General features: G+C 53.6%; 1 protein-coding gene and 1 long non-coding RNA gene across 2 annotated transcripts in view; one reads left to right on the top strand and one right to left on the bottom strand.

Moving 5' to 3' along the window:
* Window positions 1–1,002: 1,002 nt before the first annotated feature.
* TBC1D10A (TBC1 domain family member 10A) overlaps window positions 1,003–24,267 on the bottom strand; it is a 30,259-nt gene continuing 6,994 nt past the window's right edge. Inside the window, exons 2-9 of the mRNA XM_019743103.3 lie at window positions 12,792–12,891; window positions 8,758–8,865; window positions 4,449–4,555; window positions 3,668–3,782; window positions 3,519–3,584; window positions 2,662–2,851; window positions 2,415–2,569; window positions 1,003–1,830 (exon numbers count right to left, since the gene is read on the bottom strand). Of these exons, the coding sequence (XP_019598662.3) occupies window positions 1,357–1,830; window positions 2,415–2,569; window positions 2,662–2,851; window positions 3,519–3,584; window positions 3,668–3,782; window positions 4,449–4,555; window positions 8,758–8,865; window positions 12,792–12,891 (1,315 nt within the window). The 3' untranslated portion in view covers window positions 1,003–1,356. The remainder of the gene's footprint in view (window positions 1,831–2,414; window positions 2,570–2,661; window positions 2,852–3,518; window positions 3,585–3,667; window positions 3,783–4,448; window positions 4,556–8,757; window positions 8,866–12,791; window positions 12,892–24,267) is intronic.
* Window positions 18,669–21,899, top strand: LOC148757316 (uncharacterized). Its single transcript, XR_016022376.1, has 2 exons — window positions 18,669–19,594; window positions 21,559–21,899. It is a non-coding gene; the product is annotated as an uncharacterized LOC148757316 (long non-coding RNA).

The raw sequence follows: 24,267 nt of genomic DNA, 5'->3' as shown, positions 1-24,267 counted from the left end.
TGGATGGCCTGGACAGGCTTATGTGAACTTTGACCTCCTCAGGCCTCAGTATCCCCAGCTGTACCAGGACAAGTTGTCCCAGGCCGAAGCCTTTGGGATGCCTGAAAATTCCTAGGGAGACTTCACTCCTCCCTCTCCTGTCCCCTCCCCCTATGGCACAGCCCAGCTTGGTGGCCTGCCAGGAACAGCAGCTATTGTTTGACTGGAAAAGCTGCTTCCTCAGCAGAAGGGAGGGGTCCTCTCCCAGGGACACTCTGTCCGTACCCTCACCAGTCATTAGGTTGTGACCATAGAGCCTGCCTGGACCCTCAAGGACAGTCAGTTCACCTGGCACCCTGGTCGGGAGAGGTAGCTGAGGGGCTCTGGGTGCAAATTTGCACCAGCTTCACCTTTCCCACTCAGCACCAGTTTCTTCATCTGACAAATGGGGATAACAGAGCATAGCCAATCAGCTGGTGACACAACCAGTCCCGCGTGGCACATGTTAAGTGCTCAGTAAATGACAGGCGGCCTTCTATCAAAGACCCGGACTTCTCCCCTCATGCTTCTCCGGGGCTGAACATGTGAGAGCATTCATGGTCTCCGCACACTGGCACCAGCACCCAACCCAGAATAAACACTCAGAACCTTACTGGGGTCCAAAGTGGCATCCAGGCCAGGCCTTGAGGAGGAAGACCCTTAAAGAGCCCCTCCCCGTCAGTGACGAGTGGGATCAAGGCTGCCTCTGGCGCAGACCCTGCTTTGCCCCAGCACTGGGCTCCAGCCCTGGTGACCCTCACCCAAGGCAGATGGTGGGCATGGGGCAGAGGGATGGAGTGAGGGGAAATGGGGGTCAGGAACAGGGGCTGGCCCTGGACTTGACATCCCCCCTGGCAAGGATACTTCTCAGAGAGGCTCTGGTGCTGGGCTGGGGCCAGGATGGGGGCTCTGTAGGGCCTGGAGAAGAAATGCCAAGCACCCGGGGTGGCACTCCCGTCCCAGTTCCTAGCTGCACACCAGCTCTCTACACAAGCCTGTTTATTTCTGTACAAAACCATGTTTCTATTTACACAAAGAGCACCCCACCCTTTACCCCACCCTCTCCCCTCATGTCAGTGCCCTAGCCCTGGGGAGCATCTCCCCAGGAGGAGGGGCCTGAGTGAAGCCCTCACTTCTGCCTGCCCCCGCTGGGCCGGCCCAAGCTCCATTCTGGAGATAATAAATAAGGAGGCTCAGGCAGAATCTGTGCTGGGCCCGCCAGACTCTATGCCCAGTGGTGAGGCAGCCAGGCCCCCTGAGGGTAGGCAGGCCCTGGAATGTCAGTCTGTGAATCATGTGTATGTTGAGACCCCACCCTGGAGGCCTGAGCTGCCGGGGTTACAAGTAGGTGTCCTCACTCTCCTGGGATGTCAGGCTCTCCTGGGAGTGGTGGTGGGCTGAATCCTGGGGAGCTGAGTCCTGGGGGGCTGGGTCCTGGGGGGCTGGGTCCTTTGGGGGCACATCCTGTGGGGAATATGCGTCTCCCGCAGCGGGCACCACCTTGGCTTGACTTGGGGTTGGAGTTTTGTCCAGCTGCCCACTCGCCTTCGCCTGCTTCTGCTTCTTCTGGATCTCCTTGGGTGGCTTGGGTTTGCCTTTGGAGCCAGGGAGGGGGGCCTCTGGGGGCAGGCGGATGGACGGTGAAGGTTGCAGGGTGGGCCGGGGGCCTGGCTCTGCCTCCAGGATGGCCTTCGCGCCATGCAGCCTGGGCGGGGAGCGGCACTGCAGCTCACCCCGGGTCTCCTGCCAGCGCCGCAGCTGGATGAGGTGCTCACGCTCAATCTGGCGCTCTGTCACTGGCAGCTCTATCACCTGTGGGTCGACGACAGACAGGTGGGCACAAGGAAGAACCTCCCCCTCCGCCTCCCAGCCAGGGCCCCTGCTCTGCCTCAGGCTCCCCCATCCTGTTACTAAAGGTTGAATGAAGGTCTGGTCCCTGAGGTGGTCGTAAGGCCAGAGCCGAGTACAGGTGAGCCAGGCCCTGAGACCCACTGCCTCAGAGGAGCAAGCTGCCCGTGACGCACGGCTCCGCTTGCCTAACGATGTGTTACCTTATTACAGCCCCTGAGAGACAAAAATCCACAAAAGAAAGAAAAAAGGGAAAATAAAGCCAAGGCTGTGGATGTGGTACCAGGGAGGAAGAGGGGGTGACTGGTTGCAGCTCCCTCTCATTCCCAAGTGGTTCAGAACAGGGAAGGCCCCACAAACCTAGGCCTCTCTATGCCCCCTCTTATTCACAGCGGGATGAGGTCTGCCCCCACCATTCTGGGCTGCTGAGCACTGGGGCCTGGCACCAGCGACTCCCGCTCAGGGGCAGAGGGTTACCAGGCTCCCCTCCAAAGGGCCCCCACATCCCCCCCTCCCTCCGGGTGCTGAGGGGAAGGGGTGGGCCGCACCTCCTGGACCAGGAAAGCCTCCTGCATGATCTTGGGGCTGAGGCTCCGCAGGCGCTCAATAGTCTCGTACTGGCCCTGGCAGGCCTTGAGCTTCTCAGGGGAGCCCAGCGCGTGCTTCAGCAGCACCAACCCCACCCGGAAGATGATCTTGACTCCTGCATGGGGAGGGAGCGCAAGGGGGCCTTTAGGGAGTTGCTCCTGTGGGCTGGGCTTGGGGCAGGGGTGCTCCCCGAGCTCAGCCCGGTACCTTCGCAGAAGAACATGTCCCAGACACGCAGCACGGAGCTCCAGGGCAGGGTGCGGGTGAACGCACACATGAACCACTCTGTCATGTAGAGCAGCGGGTCAATCTTCTGCCAGCTGAGGTGCTTGTGGGCTACGGGGGACACCTTCTGCAGCAGCGAGAAGAGGATCTCCCCATCCAGCTGGATCGCCTCCTGGGGGGACAGTGAGGCCATGACCACGGGCCAGCAGCAGCCAGGGGAGGGGCTACGTACGCCCTGGCCCCCAGCACCAGGCAGGCAGCCGGCCTTGTGCTGGGCGCTGGGATACAATGATGAGCAGACAGCCTGTCCTCCTCGTGAGCATGTAGTGAAAAGGGGCGGACAGACATGAGTCACAGAAGCAAAAAGACTGGGGGTGGCGGTGGGGGGAACTAAGTGCCCAGAACATGGCAGGAACAGGAGCACTGGATGAGCACATGCCGGAGATTCCACCTGTCAGGGTCAAGGGAAGCTGCGTGAGGGCAGAAAGATGAGGGAAAGCAGGAGCTATCAGAGGAAGGAAGGGAAGGACAGGGGCAGAGGTGTAAGCCTATGCCAAGGCCCGGGCAGGGAGGATCTGGGAGTTCTGGAGGAACGGAGAGCTTCCGAATGGCCAGATGGCTGGAGGCTGAGATGGAGGCAAGTGCAGAACTGATGACGCTGGAGCCTGGGCAACCTGACCCTGGCAGGCGTGGGGACTTCAGCCTGAACGCAACAGGAGGCTGGGAAGGTTTCCAGTGAGAGCAGGACTACCTGTGGAGCGAAAGGACTGGAGAGGCCGCAAACAGTTTCCAGCCTGGGGGAGGTCCCAGGCCGGGTCCGGGGCCCAGCAAGCACTCACCAGTTTCTCACTGTAGTAGCCGGGCAGGTACTTCTCACAGATCTGCACCAGGCACCAAAAGGCTTGCTGTGGGCGAGAGAGATGTAAGGTCTTGCTGCTGGGTGTTCCTCGCCCGCCCGCCCCCTTGCCCGCCCAGGGCCTGGTGGTACCTCAGCGGGCATGTGCATGAGCAGGACAGCAGCAATGGGTGCCTGGGCCTGGCAGTAGCCCTCCTCAGGTCGGTAGAGCGTGTAGGCCTTCAGCACACGGAACAGATCCTGCTGGCTGTGGAGAGGCCAAGCGTGGCAGGGATGACAGGTGCCTCTGTCACCTACTTCCCTCACCTATGCCCCACTAGACCAGACCTATCTCAGAATGTGTACTTCTCTGGAGAGGGAACATGACCAAATGCGGTCACCAAGGGGTCAGTCTCCCACTGCGGCACACGGATTCTCACCTTACCAGAGGATGGAGGCAGGGAGGGGCCCCTCCTTTGACAGGTGAGAGCAGAGCCTCAAAGAGAAAGTAGGGGGCAAGGCCAGGGCAGGATGCCAGATAGAGGGGAAGGACGTGTTGGGGGCTGGAAGTACGGGCCCCTCACCCAGAAGCTGTGGTCGCAGATATCTGTCCTGGTCCCTTGGCCCACCACATGTCTCCCTTCCTACATACCCTCTGCTGACCCAACTATCTAACCCTCTTTCTCTCCACCAAAACCTGTTGCCAGAAGAGGGGAATACTCTGGGGAGTAAATGATGAAAGTTGCCCCAGAGGTAAGAAGAGACGCTAAGAGGACCCATCAGACTCAAACCAAAGAAGGGAAACTCTAAAAATGGAGTTTGGGGCCCACAGCTTCTGGGCCTCCTAGGTGCCCCCAAACTCATTTTACCTCCTCTCACTCCTGAGGGACAGGGCCTAACACCACCACCAGACTACCACACCCAGCCTGCTCACCCGTGGCCCCCCCGGGACACAAACATCTCGTGGAAAGGGAACTGTCGGTGCAGGTCACGTTCAATCACATCCAGCCATTTGGGGTCCCCAGGAGACATGTCCAGCTCCTGGAAGCAAGGTCAAGGGCATGTATTAGGCATGAAGGATGGCTAGGAGGATACAACTGTCCCAGGTATTGGAGGCGCCCCCCACCCGGGCAATGCCCACCAATCCCATTAGGGACTGTGTCTTCCTTTGGACAGGTCAGGAAACCTGGGTAAGGCAGCCTGGGCAGAGGCAAAAAGGCAAGGGCAGTGAAGGGCCCTGGAAACCCTGAGAGGTGATCCTGGCTCCAGGAAGACCCATGTGGGTAAGAATGTCCACCATATCTGTAGCTGGAAGTCACTTCTAGGTATTTCATGCAGGACTCAAACACCTTATGTAACATCCGTAAGATGGAAGGCTACCATCAAAACAATAGCTACCACCTGTTATGTAACACTGCTCTGAGCCACCTGTGGGCCTTACTGACTCTTTTTCTCCACCCTAAAATACAGGTCCTATCATTACACTGTTCACAGATGAGGCTCAGAGGAAAGTCATTTGCCCAAGGCCTCAGTATTAGAAAATTGGTGGGGTTGGGCCGGGAGACTAGGTTGACTCAGAGCCGTCAATCCCAATTCCTCTGCTACCTGTTTCCCTGTGCAAGTGGAGCTGCCTATTCAGGAAGGGGTGTGTGTGTCACACAGTGTGTGTGTGTGTCACACAGTGTGTGTGTGTGTGTGTGTTCTATACACAGTGCTGTCTTGAAGAATTTGATATTTGTCAAACCACTAACCTCAAACCATCTCTGAGCGCTGAGGTTTCAATAAAGTTTAACTCTTCTTTGAACTTCTGTGAACATTTTAAGCTTGAGTACCAGTTATAAAAACAAAGTACAGTTGACCTTTGAACAGCACAGGTTTGAACTGCATAGGTCCACTTCCACGTGGATTTTTAAAAATTTACTTTTAAATTATAATTGATACACAATATTATATTCATTTCAGGTATACAACATAGCGATTAGACATTTATATACCTCATGAAGTTATCACCGGATAAGTCTAGTACCAATCAGATACCATATAGTTATTGCAATATTATTGACTATATTCCCTATGCTGTACTTTGTGTCCTGGTGACTATTCCAATTTGTACTTCTTAATCCTTTCACCTTTTTCACCCATCCGCCCAACCCCTCCCATTTGGCAACCATCAGTTTGTTCTCTTTATGAGTTTGTTTTGTTTTTTTTAGATTCCACATATAAGTGAAATCATATGGTATTTGTCTTTCTCTGTTCTACTTATTTCACTTAACACAATACTCTAGGTCCATCCACATTGTCGCAAATGGCAAGATTTCACTCTTTTTATGGCTGAGTAATATTCTATTGTATATATGTACCACCTCCTCTTTATTCTTTTATCTATCGATGGGTGCCCAGGTTGCTTCCAAATCTTGGCTACTGTAAATAATGCTTCAATGACCATCCAAGTGCATATATCTTTTCAAATCTGTGTTTTCAATATATGCAGATTTTTAAAATCTTCATATAAGTGGACACACACAGTTCAAACCTATGTTGTTCAAGGGTCAACTGTATTTTCAATCCAAAGCTAGGAATCCATGTATGCAGAGGACTGACTGAAGTTATATGTGGATTTTTAACTGCATCGGGGGGTCAGCACCCCTAAGCCCTGTGTTGTTCAAGGCTCAACTGTACTACACACACAAAAATCATTTCTTGGGCATCTGAAATGTTCTATATCTCAATTTGCATGTTGGTTACATGGATGTGTATTATTTTCATCACTCACTGAACTGCACACTTAAGATCTGTGCATTTTACTCTGTGTAAATTCGTATCTCAACTTTAAAAGAAGAAAGAAGAAAAATCAAAAAAAGGAAACCCAGAGCAGGGAAGCAGACTAAGTACACGTTGCCTGCAGGACGAGGGAGGGATCAGGGGAGGCCCCAGGAGGAAGGATGAGTCCTTGGCAAATACACCAAGTGGGCACAGGCCCAGGCTCGGTCCTGACCAGCTGGTGACATCATACAAGCCCCTTTACCTCGGTGGGGGGATTCTAGCACTAAACTAAAGAACCTGGGTACCAGGTAACTTGACATGTGAGAGCAAGCACTAGAGAACGAGCTGATGGAGTGGTCAAGGCTGGAAAGTGGTGGGAGGGGCCGGGAGCTTCCAGGAAGGCCCTGGAGCAGGCACACAGCTGAAGAAGTGGGTGTTCGATCTCTAGGGCCCTCCATGCCCTCAAGATGGGGGCCTGCGTGTCTCTGATGCACCACCAACTCAGGCCCAGGATTGGGGACTGAGTACAGTGCTTTTGTTGGAAAGGACAGGAGGGTCCCACAAATCCTTCTGAGGGTTCCTATGAGGTAGGGACCTCAGGACCCAAAAAATCAGTTCCTAGGATGTTCTTGCCTAGTACCTCAGCAGCCCAAGGTGCTCAACAGTGCACGAGTGGGTGAAAACAGAAACGATGTAGCTAAAAAGCATATGGAGAGAAAGGGCATTGGGCGTGAAAGGCAGGCCTGCGCCGCTGCAGATGCTGCTGCTACCACAGCCTCCGTGAGAACCAGAAGGCACCTCATGAGGTGAAGCCAGAGAAGAAAAACAGGTAACAAACGGATGGAAGGTCCTCCTCTGCCCTGTGCACGGAAAGAGGAAGGACTAGCAAGTAGAGGAGAAAACAGAGCCACCAGGGACTGGAGAACCTGCCCTGACAGCTGACGTTGGGGTTGGCCACCTGGGTCTGCCTGGGAGTACAGGTACGTGATGCCACCAGCAGCCCCTTCACTGTACCTCTGCTTTGGGCTCATGTGCCCACAGCAGCCAGAAAGAGTTTCTCATCTCTCTCCATTTCCTGTATGTCACTCACAGGCAAAGTCATTCCAGCTGTGCTCACAAACCACTCTGCCAGCCCCCAGGACTGCCTCAGGGACCTACCATTCTGCTTCACGGCATCCTCAAGGCCTTTCTTGGCAAATCTACCTCCTTCCACAAGCAACCTTCAAGGCCCCTTAGGGGTGGCCCATTCCTATCCAGACACTCCACTCCTCGACACACACGTAACGCACATATGGCTCCGTGCTCTGCTGCTCACGCAGGCTGCACTCACCCCTGCTGACAGAAGGCTGGCCACGCCACCCGAGCTCTCAGCTCTCTGCTGTGCTCTGGCAGCTGGAGGTAAGCTATGGACTTAGGTGGGGCTCTCGCCCGAGCCTCCCCCTCCGCCCAGGATGCGGTCCCCTGACATGGAAGAGATATAGCCACTGGGAGCAAGACTCGAACTGAGAGGCCTGGTATTGGTGTCCAGTGCAACTGCCCTAATTCAGAGCTGCCCCCAGCCAGACACTCCACAAGGCAGCCTCCCTGACCTCCAATGCCAAGGGCTACCAGCAAACAGCTCTCCCCCGCTCCAGGTCAACAGCACAAACTTTAGGCTGCCCTGCCTCACCCACCCTTCTCTAGGAATGGGTTTGAGGGGACAGGAGTGTTCAGTGAAGATGAAATATGTCAACAAAGAGCTGGTGGCTTGCAGCTCTCTCACTGTCTTCCTGTCCCCAGTCCCAAGAGCCTGGGAGAAACCCTAATGCCTGCGGCCAGGCCAGGCAGGTAAGCTAGGGCAACCCCAAGGAAGCCAACTGCCTCCCACAGTTCCCTAAGGGAGCAGACTGGACGAGCTGCCCAGCCCATACGGGCCCCAAGAAGCCCCAGGAATGGAAGAGTGTTCTTACCCTGGCAGCCATGAGGAAGGGGACAGCAGGTAGAGGTGAGGAGGGAAAAGCATGGGTGCGGAGGGCACCCTCTCTGGCCACTAACTGGCTTCTGACACCTAAGGATATTAGTTTGTCTCTGCCACTCCTGGGCCTGACAACCTACAAGCAACACAGGTGAACCGCGTCTGGCCGGACTTGGATGAGGCAGGGGAAAGAGTAGAGAATGGGAAGCCAGGAAGTGTTGAGGGTTCAGTGGCTCCACTGGGCAGGCCCCCAAATGTCCTGAGCACAAGGCCCAAGGCAGTCAGGGAAGTGGTCTGAGTGTCCCCTTCTGATGAACAAGAGCTGGGAGGAGGCCCACTGAGCCTAAGAAAGCAGACCTGAGTGGTTGTGAAGAGAAAGCTGGAAAGGGCAGTGGGTACATTACTTGATGGGGGGCTCCGTCCACCGCTCATACTGCTGGGTCCAGCTGAGCTCATGGAGGGTCACTGCCACGGGGAGGATGCTGAGATGTGGGAGGAAGGACAGGGTGAAGGACGGGCAACTCACGTCAAACTTTCCAGGGTTCTGCTGTAGCTTCACCTTGCCTCCTGACAGGTACTGCCAAGCACGACCCCGCAGAGAAGGTGGGATGCCCTTCTGGCACCGCAGACGGATCTGAAAGTCAAAAGGGAGGCTGTGCCAACGCGTCCACCTGGGCAACTCCCCCAGAGGCTGCATGCCAGCCCAGCCCTGCTTTCAGCAGGAGCAGAAACGGGGAGAAAAGAGGACTTCCCTACTACTGCTACCAAGGCAGATCCAGCGACTGGGGCTTGTGCGACTGCAGTTTAAGGTGCTGCCACCAGGTGATAGCAGAGTCCCCACAGCCCCTGCTCCAGGGACAACACAGGTATTCCCGAGGTCTACCCCAGAATTCTGAAACCCTAACACCACTTTCTGAATCAAAATGGAAGCACACAAGTTGGAGGAGCCTCACGAGACGTCACAGGAAGGCATGTGCAGTGAGGGGCACAGCCACAGCCACAGGGAGGGCAGCTCATGAAATACCCCAGATGGTGGCTGGGGCACCTTTGTGGGGGTGTTGGTTTAAGCAGCCGGGTAGCAGGACAGAGGCAGCCTAGAGCGGGGAGACCTCAGCACAACTCAGAAGATGGGGGCTGATCAGAATGGCTTCCTCTTTGTTTTGGTCACGAATCCCCTCTTCTGCTCTCCCGACCCTGAACTCCCACGATCTCCGCTGCAAGCAGGGGCAGCTGGCCTTGGCGCTAAAGTGGCACAGGTCTGCCCACCACTCAAGGCATGGGAGAGGTGAGGACGGAAGTGTTTTGGGGTAGCTCACGACCCAGAGCTAGTACTCAATTCATATGCCAGCTACTTTTATCAGAAAAAGGCTTCCACTGCCAAAACCCAGTCTGAAAACCTATCGCGTCTCTTACACATGGGAAAACTGAGGCAAAGAGTGGGGAACATATTAAGGTCACAACATCAGAGGTGACCACACTGTAGAGGACCCCGCTACAGGCTGGAGTCCATACAGGCTGGAGGGACCCAGCCCCATGCACTTTTCACTTCCCTGGCCTCATAGAGCTGGGCGGGGAGGCAAGCTCCCCTGTGCTGGGGGCTGAGCGAGGCTCTGAGGCAGCTGCCCTGATCGCCCTCCCGTGACTTCAAGGCCAAATGTCAAGACGGGTGAGAGCAAAGGTAGAGAGGTACCCTCCTCCAGAATGGGGGTGGGGGACTGACACTCCCCTCAACCCCTGCACTAAGCAGCCGTGTCTGGGTTAAAGGAGATGGGAGCTCAGGGCAGGGGAAGAGCACCTAGATCTGGGTTTGAATCCAGCACTGACCTTGAGCCAATCACTTCTCATTACTAGTAAGATCAGAATGATAATACCTAGGATTCTACTAGAATGGGAAAAAACCCATGCCCAGCAGAATGTCTTCAATAAACGATGGCTTCCTCTCTACCCCTCTGTCCCAGGAGGGTGCTGACACAGGCGCCCCAGGGCTTTGAGCTATCACCTAACTTCCCCTTACCTGGAAACCCCCTCAAACAGTACCGTTAAAAACTCTCAAAGGAGGGAACACAGAAGGCCAGGCCTTCCTGATGACTAGTGCAAACAAGAGAAAACTTTCCAAGGGTCAGAGAGAGTCAAGAACCAGGAAGGAGACAGGCTGAAGGCAGTGGGGGAAGAGCCGAATGTCTGGTCACAGGAGCCAAACTTAAGCTCTGGGACTGCCAGCAAAGTGGGGAGAAAAAGGGAGCGGAAGGGAACTGCCCCAGGCTCTGGGAAGAGTTTCCTGCCGCTGTGGGACAAGGGTCTCTATACTTAAGGGACACTTGGTTTGGGCAGGTTTTGACCAAGGGATGCAGTGAGGCCCAGAGTCACAGGCCCTTCAGGCTCTGCCCAGGGCCTAGCTCAGCAGAGCCAGCCTCTGCCTCATCACAGCCCTGTCCTGCTTGGCCTGCCTCAGGGGAGCCCAGGAACACCTTCAGTCCACAAGGTTCTCCCTCAGTCCCAGGGCTGGGGAGTGAGATGCAGTTCAGCTAGCCTTGCCCACTCTGGCGTCTAGAATCCTCCTCAGCGCAGAAGTGCTAAAGAAGGCAACTCCACCTGCCTGCTTTAGGCGGGAGGCAGAGGTGGGGGTCAGTAGGATAAAGCAAGAGTAACTGCTCAGGCAAACAGAAAGCACAAAGGGTTATCATTCTCTGAAGCAAGGCGTGAAAAAGCAGGTCTCTGTGACTGCTGAGAGAGGCCCCACCCTGCCTGCTGAACTCTGGAGGGACGCAGCCTGAGCAGAGCCCTCTGGGGGAAGACAGCGCTCCAGCCACAGGGTTCGGTACCCCTCCTGGGGACTCAGGATGAGTCTAGGAGAAGTGTTGGATCTGGAAACACTTCCTGAAACAGGTATTGTCCTTCCTGTGCCATGACTTCCTCACCACAGGGCGAGCCCAAGCCTGTGCAGCCAGGCAGGAAACGCTCCCAGGGCCAGTGTGGCCACAGCTGAGGTTGCAGAGGACAGCAGAGGGCTAGGGCCTCTGGGTAGGGTGGGGTGCAGCCTCCTGTGGTGGCCCCTGCTGGGCTGGGGTAGCCCTCAGCCTCTAACCACAGCACCAAGGAAGCAAAGGGGAAGAGGAAGTGGTGCTGGCTGCTCTGCTGACAGGAGCTTCCCAAGGATCCCTTCTGGAATCCCCATTTGCAAGGGAGCGCGCGGCAAGGCCAGAGCCACGAGTCACCACGACGGACCGTGGAGAAGGAGCTGCAGCTCAGGGTAAGAGCCTGAAGGGTAAGTAGGCAGGAAAACAGACCCCAGAGTCAGACAGGAGGCACTTGAGGAAGGGCTGCCTTAAATAAATAAAAAAAGAAAGAAAAAGAAAAAAAGAAAGAAAGAAGAGGAGAGAGGAAGACTTTCTAATAAGCGAAAAACGATTGCCCTCCAGCCCACACAGAACAGCGAGAAAGAGCCCAGGCAAGGTGCACCGCTCTTCCCACGGGCACCGGGCTTTACGGTCACCATCTCGTGGGAGCCTTACAACAGGATGGTCAGTCCCACTTGACCAGGGAAACTGAGGCTGTAAGGGTGAACTCACTGTCACACAGTCACACAGCGAGCCACGGGCGTGAGGAGAGGAAGGAGGGGGCTAGGCCCAGGCCCATACCTGACCTGTGATCTTGACCTTTCTGCTAGGCCCTGCAGCTGGCTGTGCCAGCGGGGACCACACCAGCGTGTCAGCTGATGACAGTGAGCCAGCAGGTTTGCTCTCTGCATTGGGAACTTGTGCAGAGAGATCCCAGCTGCGAGGGTCTGAGCCAGCTTTCATGAGGCCAGGGGTACCTAGACCCTGCCAAGGTGGACAAGGGCATCCACACACACACGAGTGGGGGGCAAGGACATTCCTCCGGGCTATAGGGTTGGTGCCTTATGATAGCCCAACCAGCAAGGCCCACTGGCTATTTTCATTGTTATGACTATTCAAGTATGAGGTTACTTTTATTTCTTTTTGCTTTGGCCAAGAGGCAAGAGGAAACTCATCAAATTAATCTAGAGGGTGAAAAGTCCCCTTACTGTAGTGGTAAAGAGTATAGGCACTAAAATTAGACACTTGGATTCAAATTTTGATTGGGCAGGTCATCTGTGAAGTGGGGATACTACCACTGCCAACCTCACTGGGGGACTCGAAGGATTATCCAAGTCCAGTGCCCAGCACAGGACATGGCAAATGTTCAAGACATGTCAGCTATTAGTATTATAAAGTCCTCCCTGGTAGGCGATAAGCAGCAATAAGGACTTCTCCGAGGAGGGGGGAGGAAAGCTGCCCAGGAGGACTTTCGGCGAAGAGCAGCTTTGAAGTTTGAGTCCAGGACAAAGTTTGCACGAGTCTGAAGTCATCGGAGAGGACCAGGTGAAAGCTGGCCCTGCCCTCCCAACAGCTTCTGTCCCCACTTCAGAGCTGGTGGGACACACCTACGGCAACTGGCAGCTGGAGAAGGCCCTGCTCCTCCAAGCTGAGGCACTTCCTCCCTCTTCCTCTTCCTCCCAGTGACCAACGCCCAGCCCAGGCCCAAGGTCAGGCCCCTCACCTTTTTGTGCTTCTTGGCCATCCACTTGTCCCAGTTGTTGAGCATGTCCAGCCACTTGGACTCCCTCTGCCTCAGCACCTCCAGCGGGACTTCCTCTAGCCTGAGGAGCAGAAGGCAGGGCCCATCAGAGGTGCCAAGAGAAGCAAAGGCCCTGGCTTAGGCCTCAGTCACCCATCTGGTCAGGCCTCCTTTCTTCCCCCTGCCCTCCATGCCCGCCATTCCCTTTGGGGCTGTTAACTCGTGAACACCCTAACACAGACGAGAGGAAGCTCTGGCCCTCCCTGAAAGGCACAGGCCAGAGGAACAACCCAGGCAAGTGCTCACTGCCTCGCTCAATGTGTCAAGGGGCTAAAAGTCACCATGCCGCTCCGGGGCAGAGGCCCGAGTGCCTGCATCTGTGCGCCAAAGCAAAGCATTCCTGTCCTGGGTCTGTCTTGAGAAATAAACCTCTTCAGAGGGCCTACGTGCAAGGTGCAGAGTTGGACGAAAAAACTAGTCAAACAAGTACAGAAATAACATGCTCACCTCTTCACTCCAGCAAAACTAGTTACTCATAGTTTCCGCAATCACCCCCTGGCCCTTTCCCACCTTTCAAACTGTGCTCATGCCAGTCCCTTTGCCGGCACGTTCTCCGAGTTTTCTCCACCTATCAAAATCCCACACACACATCAAAGCCCCATCAAACACCGCTCGTTATGGGTAGTAACTGAGCAGCTATCCCAGCGGGGTCAGCATTGTGCCAGGGCCAGGGCCTCCGGGCAGGCTGTGGGGAAGCACGCCTGGGACTGAACCAAGTCCTGGCCCTGAGGCATTAACGTTCTACCAGCCCCGAACGCGAACAACTCAGAAGGGAGACGCACCCCAGGCAGGCCGCTGCGGCAGGCGGGGGGAGCACCCCTGGCTCACAGAGGGCCCTTCCGTGAGTGGGCTTCCTCTGAGGAGTGAGTCCCCAAGAATTCATGAGTTCATCTAACTCTGAGGGGCAAAGAGAAGGAGGAGACTAGCATTTGTCGGCTGGGTATTTACATACGCTTTCCTATTTAGCCTACAGAGCAAAACTGGTAAACAACAACAAACGGCATGTGTGTACCTCTCCCCACACACTCTCTCTCTTTAAAACATTATTTTGAAAGTAGTGGATTATGGATCTTTTAAATTTCTTTTTTTGTACTTCTTTTGTTTTGTTTTCCGTTTTAAAAAGTATTTGATGGTACTAAGAGGTAGGCTATCCAGAGAGGGTATCTTATTCAAACAGCAAATCAGTGGAAAAAGCCAGACTCAAATCCATGTCTGCTCCGAGCCAAGAGCCGCACTCAGTGCTGCCTGACCTCCCAGAGAGGAGCACAGGGTCAAAGGCACTGCGGCGGCTGGGAGGAGGCGCTCAGGGACAGGACGTGGTGGGCCGAGGGCTTGGCCCAGGCCTCAGTTCTGATTCTCTCTGTGCCGGAAGGAAACACACTGCTGTGACTTTTACTGGTTGGAAGAGCAGAGGGAGGGGCCCTGGCAGAGTGGAGGCCTCTGTGAGGCCTCAGAGACACAAAAGGGCAGGTCCTCTTCTGTGCAATTTATCTGGAGAACTGCACAAGCCTGAAAGCAGCCTGAAAGCAGCCTCAGAGCTGAACAGCTGAGGGAAGACAGCCTGGGGCCAACCTGGTCCCCTGGACACACCCACTCTGGTCTTGAACTTCTGACCCTCTCACTACCTAGAGGCCTAACCACGGATTGGGGACACTCCCTGTCCCTCTGTGAAAGGAGAAAAGCAGAGACCACACTGTTAGATCAGGTAATTTACAAAAGGACATGTATCTCCAGGCAACCCCCAAACATCTGGGGAATGGAAACCCAAGAACCAGGAATCACAGGCCATGCTGCTTTCTACCACCTACGAAGCACTTGATGATACACGTTAGGAGATGAGGCTTCTTGTGAACTAAATGAAAGGGAGTTCCCACACTGAGTCAACAGGAAGTTCTGGCAGCTATGGATGTGGATCCTATCGGATCCAATCCCCCCACTGAGCAGGTGAGAAAACTAAGGCTCACAGAGAGCAAGGCTTTTGCCTGAGTTTCCAAAGAATTCCCTTTTTATTAAATAAAGAATTCCCTTGTTATTAACGTGCCCATTTGACACCTCCACCTCAGGTCTGGTCTTTGTTGATAAGATCTGATTGTAGGGCCTCAGAGACAGCCATTCTCCCAAAGGCAGATACACAGGGAAACACATTCAAGTGTAGTGGGTTTTTCTTTCTTTCTTTTTTTAAAACTGATGCGATAACAGCTTTGGCAGTTTCAAAGTCCCAACATCAAACCTCAAACCGGAATTTCAGTTGGGTACAAAACAAACTACCATATTTCCTGGATTCTAAGACGCTACTGATTTTAAGTTACACCATCGATTTGGCAAGATCTTCTCAGAAACATACAAAAAATCTACCACTACTTTAAATGTACATGTCAACTGAAAGATTCTGTTTTGATTTTTAAAGCCTTAAACTAGGAACATTTTGAGGAAGTAAGGTCATTTGAATGGCTTCTCCCTCCAACAGCAGTGGAGTTTCACCCCCTGGAGATGGTGGAAGGAAGACACGGAGGTCTGGATGTACCAGCACTGAGCCAATCACATGCTCTCGGGTAGACTTTTCTTTACGCACAGGATGTGCTCCTGAAGCGTTGTAGGTTACCCATTTTGTAAAACTCAGAAGGTTCACGTCTCCTTCAGACTAGTCAGTCAGGACCTCAGAAGGCATCTGATCAGACTGCTATCTGATACAGGAATCCCTTCTACAACAGGTAAGTCCCGTTCCCTCTCTGAGCCTCAGTTTCCCGATAGGATTGGATGGCCTGCATTGTGAATTGACCCTCAAAGAACGCCCAGAAAGGAGTCGTGAGATGAAGCTGAGGTCGGGTGTCTCTGCAAACAGCACGATGGTGTAGAGGCCCTGACAGTGGAAGGAGAGTACCAGCCAGTTTCTAGTGACAAGGAAGGTGACAAAAAAGGCCAGTTTCAGGAACCAAATGGCCCATGGGGGATGTTTCAGGTCTAAAGGCTTCACTCACCCTTCACAAAACCCCTCTTTCCTTACGGTGGCCTCAGGGAGTCTCTGCAACCAAAAGAACCTAAGCAGAATAGTCTCCAGGGAACAGGCCTCATTATCTCCAGAGGAAGCCGCCCTATTATTGAAATTTCTTACAGTTAAAAAACTTTCTTCCCCATGTAATGCCAAAATTTTCCTTGTAACTTCTTACACTCCCTAGTAAGGCTGCACAAGTCTCAGCCAGACCAGCCTCATACCAGGCATCCACATGCTTATTTATCCCTTGTCACCCATCCATCCTAGCTGGATTGCCCCTTCTTCTCTCCTCTCCAGTCATAGTGACCCTTTCAGGGCCCAATATAACAATCAAACCCACGACTTCCACAATAACAGCAGCAACAGTAGTTACCATTGGTATATCATTTACTATCTGCCAATTTCTTTCTAAATGCTTATATATATTATCTCACATACATTTCATAACCCTACCACAATATCACATCATTCTCTCTATTTTATAGAAGTAGAATGTAAGACTTAGGGTAAGTGTCTCATTCCAGGCCATGGAGATAGCAGTAAGTGACAGAGCTGGGACTCAAACCCAGGCCTGCCTGAGTCCACAGCCCACGCTCCAGGTCAGCCCACGGCCCCTACAGGTCACGCCCTTAGCCGCTACACCTGCCCAGATCTCATTAACTGGCTTCAAACCAGAAGACCTTCATCCTGACATAGAACACCATTTCTCAAAGGTTTTAGGAGACCCACAGTAAGAAAATACCTTATACTGAGATTTTACACATGCACACACACGTGCGCCAACACACACGTAACCAAAACATATTTTATAAAATAATTTACTCTTACATGATTTCATGCACTTGGATCTTTTCAGTTCAATTGTATATTATTCTATCCTATTTCTTCTTCTTTTTTTTTTAATGCTGGTCACAACCCCCTAAAATTGATTTTAGCACTAATTCATGAATGAATCAAGGCATGAAGTCTGAAATCGAACACTCGTTGCAACTTGCTCATATTGCTCAGCACTGCCGCTCCCTCACTGGATTGGGTCTTGAACTTCTGTAACACCCACTGTGGGGGTTACCATGCACCCCACAGATGTTCAACAGGTGTCTGCCTGGTTTTCGCCCCGACATTACTTTCATCTGCATTGCATCGAGGGGTATAAGGCACTGCTATCTATAGCAATTTTATTTGTGACCCTGATAGCCTACTAAGGTGAATCCCTCAGAGATGAATTACTATTTCCATTTGGCCCATGAGAAATTTGACCCAATTTGAGAGGTTGTATGACTTGGGCAAAGTCGCAAAGCAAATAAATGGCAGACAGGGCTTCCCCTCTGCCCCAGTGACTCATGTGTTGCTTCTGGCTCCCCTGGGAAGGCTGTGGGGAAATCAGGCTGTTCTAAGATGATGCCATCGGGCTCTATCTCTGGATCCAAGCCCCTAGAGACTGTCTAGCCGCCTCCTCCTCCAGTCTTCTGACTGACTCAATGAGTGACCTGCCCATACCTAGCAATGCTCAGTGAGACCCATATGCTGAACAAGCACAGCTTGCAAGCACAACCTCAGTTAGAGAAGCAAGCCTGGGAAATGTGCCATTTGGCAGCGCCCCCTCCTGAGGGAGACAAAGGTGGGCAGCCAGGGAGCCCCTGATCCCAGATTCTGCCGGGCTCTCGGGCTGAGCTACGCTTAGCTGTGCTGTGTCACGCCACGACCCAAGGCAGCAGCGACATGCCACTGACTCCAAGCTCTGTAGGCTCCCAGTTTCCTAGTCTTCTCTCCAGACCAAAGGGGCTGCGGGCTGCCAAGAGCTCAAAGGGACAAGACTGTTTCCCAAGGCTTCTGAGACGGCCGGTTGGGGCTCTCGCTCTCCTTGTCCTTCCAGCTGTCTGCTTTCTGCTCAACACACCTCAGTCAGGTAAGGTCCCGTGCCCACGACATGATGGTGGAAGGTAAACCTCAGCCCCAAGGAACCAGCCTAAGACCCTTTTCCAAGCTTCATGCTCCAAACCAGCCCAAAGGAAGAGAAAAAGCCCTAGTAGAAAGCCCAAGGTCACAAACCACAGGATTGAACCTTCTCATCTCACCCAATGCGGAGGCCAGGTGAGGTGTGGGGGACAGCGAACTGAGTGGGGACCCTGAAGCCTGCCAACCTAGCTTTCCATTCTAGATCCTCCACCTGGAAGACCATGGGCAAAATACTTGCCCTCCTTAAGTGTCCACTAACTTCGTCTTTACGTGGGACCATAACACACACCTCACATTTTATAGGGCTGCAGTGAGGAATTAATGAATATAAGGGTTCAGTCTGCTGGGTGGCCAGCAAAGGGTATGTATAGCTGACCTCACACTTTCACACCCGTTTTCTCATCTCACTGGTCCACATACACATGAGGCAGGGCAGGATTATCCCCAATTTACCCACGAAGCATTTGAGGCCCCCAGAGGTTAGTAATTTACTCAATGGCCCCCCGACTGCGACTCCTGGCTTCAGATCCCAGCTCTAGCACTTTACGGCCATGTGAGAGGGGCAGGCTGCCCCACTCTCTTAGCCTCCAGTTCCCCACCCGTAATATGGAGGCAATGCCACCTCCTCAGAGGGCAGCGGTAAAGATCACACGAGGCAATACATTTCCAGCACTGGTCGCGTACCAGCTCTGCCAAGCACTGCATAGGCACACAATTTCCCAAGGAAGCAGCTTTTATTATCTCCATTTAATAGACAAGAAAACTAAAGCTCAGCATGGTTGAGTAATCTGCTCCAGGTTACACAGCCTGGAATGGAAACTGCCCCTTCAGCACCAGATTATCCAATAAAGGGCAATTGCCCCACGTGTAACACCACCTCAGCACCTGTCGCATTCCCTTCCCTCTTCTTCACCACCCAGTAGAGAACCACCTCCCTCTGTGCTGAGAAGAGCAGGAGCGAGCAACATGAAAATGTGGAAAATTGGGAAGTGGATGTGCAGAGAGAACACGGCCCATCACAGATCCAGGGACAGCAGAGTGGGGGAGCTCCCCTCTCCCGCCCAGAGCTGGAAAAAGAAGTGAGGATAAACAAAAAGCTGACCTACTTTGCACACTGGGTAACAACTTCTGGAGTTCATTAACCTAAGAGGTGGTAATGACTGAAAGTATAAATAGCTCTTATGCCAGAGAATGCAAGAGAGGGTGGGCTGGTGGTGAGCACACGGCCACCGGTCAGGGCTGGGAGGCCTGTGAGATCACCAGTGAGCCCCCACCACAGCCAGGGAGGCCGCAGCCCAGAGGGTAACTGATCTGCCCGCGGCCACACTGTGAGCCGGGATGGAAAAGGCAGCTGCTCTGCAGCAGCTTGGCGCTCCCTCCTGCGGCTGGCAGCCCCTGGCTGGAGGTAGGGCAGTGTCCAGGCTCCCTGGGGGTGAGACATCTGCTGGCTTCTCTCTCCCCGACTCCCATGCCAGCTAGTTCTGGGCCGGCCTCCCTTCCCATAAGGAGTTCCCTGGCTTTGCTCCTTCCAGCCCTGGGTCAGTAAACAATGGTAAACAGGTTCTCTCCACCCTTCACTGGCCTCGGTACCCTGGCCTCTGCCCAGCTCTCCACTCTGCTCAGCTCCACCCCGGAGATTCAAATGGAAGAAATGGTTCCTTTCGGCACCAGCCATGCTGGCTCCAAAAAGCAAGGAATGCCCCTTCCCCACAGCTGGGGAGAGGCACCAACCACAGCAGAAGCCCCCAAGACAACTCTCCCTGACTACTGCAGAAAGGTATGGAGACTATTCTCAACCAAAGATATCCCTTCCCCAAGCCCCCACCCCTACCAGAGAGAGTAATGCTTGCCATTACCCCACCGGCAACTGGGTCCTCAGCTCAGAATCTCGCTGTGGGCACTCACGGTCACCCTGACTCGCGCATGGCCCCCTCACATAGCCTTACCACACTGCTAGATCTTATTGATAGATCTTATCACATTAGTCTTGACTCACTGCTTACATAAGGGCCCTCTTCTGCCCAGACTCCTTCAAGGCTCCCTACCACCCTCCGTGTCCAACAGAAACCTCAGGCCCTCCTATTCCCTCTAAACGTCCCTTTTTTCCTCAGCCCTATCTCCAGGGGGCCCTCTTGCTTAGCTGCCCTCCCTCACCCCTAACCCCACTCGCCTTCCAAGTCCTCATTCAGAATTCCCTCTCGGCTTGACAAAGCCTTTCCTAACTACTCCAGGGACAGAACACAATCAACACCTCATTGTATTCCGTACACATCTCTCTAGAGCCTGTGTTCCAGGCCCTGCGTCTACAAAAATGAAAACATATAGTCCCTGCCCTTGAGGAGGTCGATCTGGCAGAGGAGACAGTTGGATGAGTAAATACCCAGCATACACAGAAGTGCTATCACAGAAGCATGGAGAAGGCGCTAGCAGACTGCAGGAAGCCCCCAGGGTGGGAGCAGGGGTGTTGAAGGAAAGCTTTAAAGGGGAGCTGACTTTTGAAATGGTTTTTAAGAGTGACAGGAAGTGGCCAGGGTGAGAAAGGAGAAAGGGCACACCAGGCGGAAGACCCAGTCTGAGCAAGCACAAGTTAACAGAAAAGGGCCTGGCTTGTTTGGGGAATGTGACCTGTCCAGTGGAGCGGGTAAAGCTTCTCCATCTGACTGTCCACTCGGCCGAGGCAGCATTCTACAACGTCAGGGGCTCTGCCTAGCTCATTCTCTGCAGTGTGTCCTGGCCTAGAACAGAACCTGGAACCTAGCTGGCGCTCAATAAATGTGTGTTGACTTGATCCATTAGCTTTGTGACCTCAGGCACTCTGAGTTTCAGTCTTCCCCTGAGGGGGCTGGGAATACTGTCCTCAACCTGACGATCAGGTGGGCAAAGCACAGGAAGTGCTTGTTAAGGGCACGCCCTCTCTGGCCTGAGACCAGCTCTGGATCGTCCTGGAAGCCCAGCACAGGGCTGAGCATAGATGTGCTTTATGATGACCTTTTACAACATTATAATTCCAATATTCAATTAACATAACTGGATGTCTGTTATGACACTTACCAGGCACTTGCTATGCACCAGACATGGAGCTCAGCACTTAACTTACATTATTTCATTTAATCCTGACAACAGGCCCACGAGCTAGATCCTCTAATTATCACTCTCCTTCTGCAGATGAAGAAACTCAGGTTTTCAGCCAGCCAGTAACTATCCGAGGTCCGGGGCGAGCAGAGGACAGCTTTGGCAGGTGAACCCAGGCCCTGCTCTGCTCCCACTCTGCCACTTGACTCCAGCACTGAATGCTGCCCACCAGGCTGGGTGGGCATAAGCTTTGGAGAGCTCGGAGCTTAGTGAACTCGAGCCACAAACTGTGTGATGCTTGGCAACTTTCACCTTTCTGGGGCTTGGGGTCAGCCTCTGTGAAATGGGGATTACAATGATACCCGCGAGGCACAGAATTAAATGAGGTGGTGTCAGTGAAAGCCTGGTCCACGTGCAGGCTCTTCTGTGAAATGGCACCCCCATGTGACTACGCTGGAGGGCTCACTCAGAGGCAGGACAGGAAGCCTAGGATGAAAGTCTACAAGGAACACAGGAGAATGGGGTAATTATAAAGCAGACTGACTCCTTCCCCAAGTGACTGCCACCACCCAGGAGGGCAGAGGCCCCAGGTAGCCCTGTGCTTATGTGCTTTGGATTGTATCTTTCAGGAGACCCACCTCTGTTTTCACTTCTGCTTTATCTTCACAGATGAGGGAGAAGGCAGATCAGGGCCGTCAGGGTCACCTGAAGACTCTGTTCCAAATGACTCAATGAGGAACTAACTGCTGGGGGGCTCCCCAACCTGCCCTGGCAGGCCAGAAAGCTCCAGACTGCAAGCTGAGAGGTGTGGCTCCTGTCTCACCCCCAGGCCCGCGGGTGGGTAGGCAGCAGCGCCCATGAGGCAATCTGGATCTTCATATCCATGCTGCCGGGTTCTCCCACCATTAGGCCAAAGGCCTGAGGTGAACCTCAGAGTATAATTCACTCAAATTATACTCAATTCACTCAAATTATAAGAGCCACCATGTACCATGGAGCCCTTACTTTGAGGCAGACACTGTGCGGGCTGCTTTACCAATATCACCTCCCTTAATCCTCGTAACACCCCCTCTCCCCATGCCGCCACGTAGCCCTTTACAGACTCAGAGAGGTCACATGGCTAGAAAGTGACAGAGCCAGGACTTGAAGACCAGTCTGCTGGTGTCTTGAACCCAGGCTCTCCCTGGCCCAAATTTAGGTTCTTTTTTGTAAAACCAAGACAGGGAGGGAAGGGAAAGAAGCAGCATCCTCCCAAAGTGGCTGCCAAGACGGACTGCTCCTGAACACACAGAGTCCAGGGCCAGAGTGCACTAAGGAGGAACAAGTGTTCTCCACACTATGTTCCCAAGCCCCCTCACTACCTACCTGCTTCTGCCTTGCCTTGGGGTACATGTGAAGGGTTGTGTGCGGAGAACTGGGACAGAAAGTGTGTCACCCATCATAATAACTCAACAACAACCAAACTCAAGAAGCCTACTGAGACAAGTGTAGACGTCTGGGGCTGAGCTGAAGCCCGAAGGCTGGGACAGGCAGGGGAGGAGAGGCCAGCACGGTAGCCACCAGCTTTGGTAGAAGGGAAAATTGGGAAGGAGTCCTGGCTTCCAGGCCCAGTTCCTTCACTTGCTCAGCCCCGGTTTCCTTGTTTACAAAGAGGGTAAAATAAAACTTACCCTACTGACTTGCCGTTGCTCCTGGAAGGGTAACTGCAAGGCAATGGGAATGAAAGCACTTTGCAGACCCAAGAGCTACACAAATCACAGCCTCCTTTGATTTGCTTACACTCCCAAAGCCACGAGGGCCACTGTCCTGCACAGAGTGGTCATCACGAGAAGAAGGGAGAGCGCTGGAGGCACTGGCCTCAAGTGGCTGTGCCGGGACGACTCCTTGCACCTCATAAAAAAACTCCTCAAAGCACTTTTCATAGACTCCAAGGTTGGTCTCAGAATGTTAGACGCAGATGAGCTCTTCAACACCATCCCATTAAAACTGCCAGTTTCCATCTGGGGGAAACTACAGCTTAGAAAGACTAAGCAACTTTCTCAAGGTCACACAGCACGTTAGGGGCCCAGGGAGGCCCAGGACTCAGGGCTCCTGACCCCGTTCAGCGGTCTGTTTACAAGAAGCTCCTAATCCAGTTATCTCATTTGATCCTCACAATCCTTTTATACACAGGCCATGCCTTTACCTGTTTGTAGAATGTCCAACTTCCCTGCTAGGCTCTAAGTTCTGGGCGGGCAGGCCCAGGTCTACCCGAGCCTCGCATGCAGCTGCACACATAGTAAGTGCTGGATGAAAAACAGGGGGCCTTAGCCCTAAGGTCAGGTGAGGGGATGCGCCTAAGTTACACACCATAAAAGTCAGCGGTGGAGCTGCCACCCCTGCTCCTCGTTCAGAGCACTTCACCACGACGAGCCTAAATTCACATTTCCAGCTAGAATCTCTCATCACTGAGAAACAGTTGGTGGTGCCCCTAAGTGCTGAGGAGTTCGCCTTCTCATAAGCATTGGACTTGCTTCCACCCATCGCAGCTGAGGCACCAGCTTCAGGAACAGAATAAAGACTCAGGCCAGCCCTCAGCTACCATCTGCTCCCCCAGATCAGCGAATGCTGTGCCCAAAGCCCCAGACCTACCCTCCCCAGCTGCACACCACCCTATGGTAGGTGTTCCACGCCCTAAGACCTTACTGCTCTCTTCTTGCAGTCTTCCTTGCCATCCAATTCGTTTACTGGGCAGAGACCACAAAGCTCAGTACCACTCACCCCACCCCCTCCCAACCAGGCCAGCTAACTCGCTCTCCTACTGAAAAGAGACAAAGAACCCGTTGATGTGCCCTAGGCATGCCAGCCACGCCAGGCACCTTGGGGAGCCCAGGGCTGTGACAAAGCAGAGTCAGCAGCAGCCCACTGTCTACTTCAGAGGAAGGCCACAGCTGGCCTTCTCTCCCTGTGGTCAGAAGGCCCCGGGATGGGTTCTGTGAGACTCCCGGGCCACTTCAGCCTGTCCCAAGCCTTCCCAACTTGCTGTCAGTCCACGCAGCCAGTCAGGCACCACGCCCTACTGATTTGCTGGCCTCTTCACCCTCATAGCTCCAGACCTCCTCCAGGCCTCTCCATTGCCATTTTGGGCTATCCCGAACTCTTCCTGCTAGTCTCACGCCTGCTGTCTGGCTCCTCTTTAGGCCATTTTCCACGCCATCACCAGACTGACCTTGACGAAACACAGAAGGCCTCAGTGTGAATTCAAAGCCAGGCAGAGTCTGCCCAACCTACTTTCCCAGCCTACCCCTTGCTTCATATCACCCTCCTGCCTCCTGTTCCTCTTGTCACCTCTGCATACCCCATTTCTCAAACAGCTGGTTTCTGGGGGGACTTTGCACG

Source organism: Rhinolophus sinicus, chromosome 9, assembly GCF_057876585.1.
Source record: "Rhinolophus sinicus isolate RSI-liver-muscle chromosome 9, RSI-T2T, whole genome shotgun sequence".
Taxonomy (NCBI): Eukaryota; Metazoa; Chordata; class Mammalia; order Chiroptera; family Rhinolophidae; genus Rhinolophus; species Rhinolophus sinicus.
This window is presented reverse-complemented; position numbering and strand designations above follow the sequence as displayed.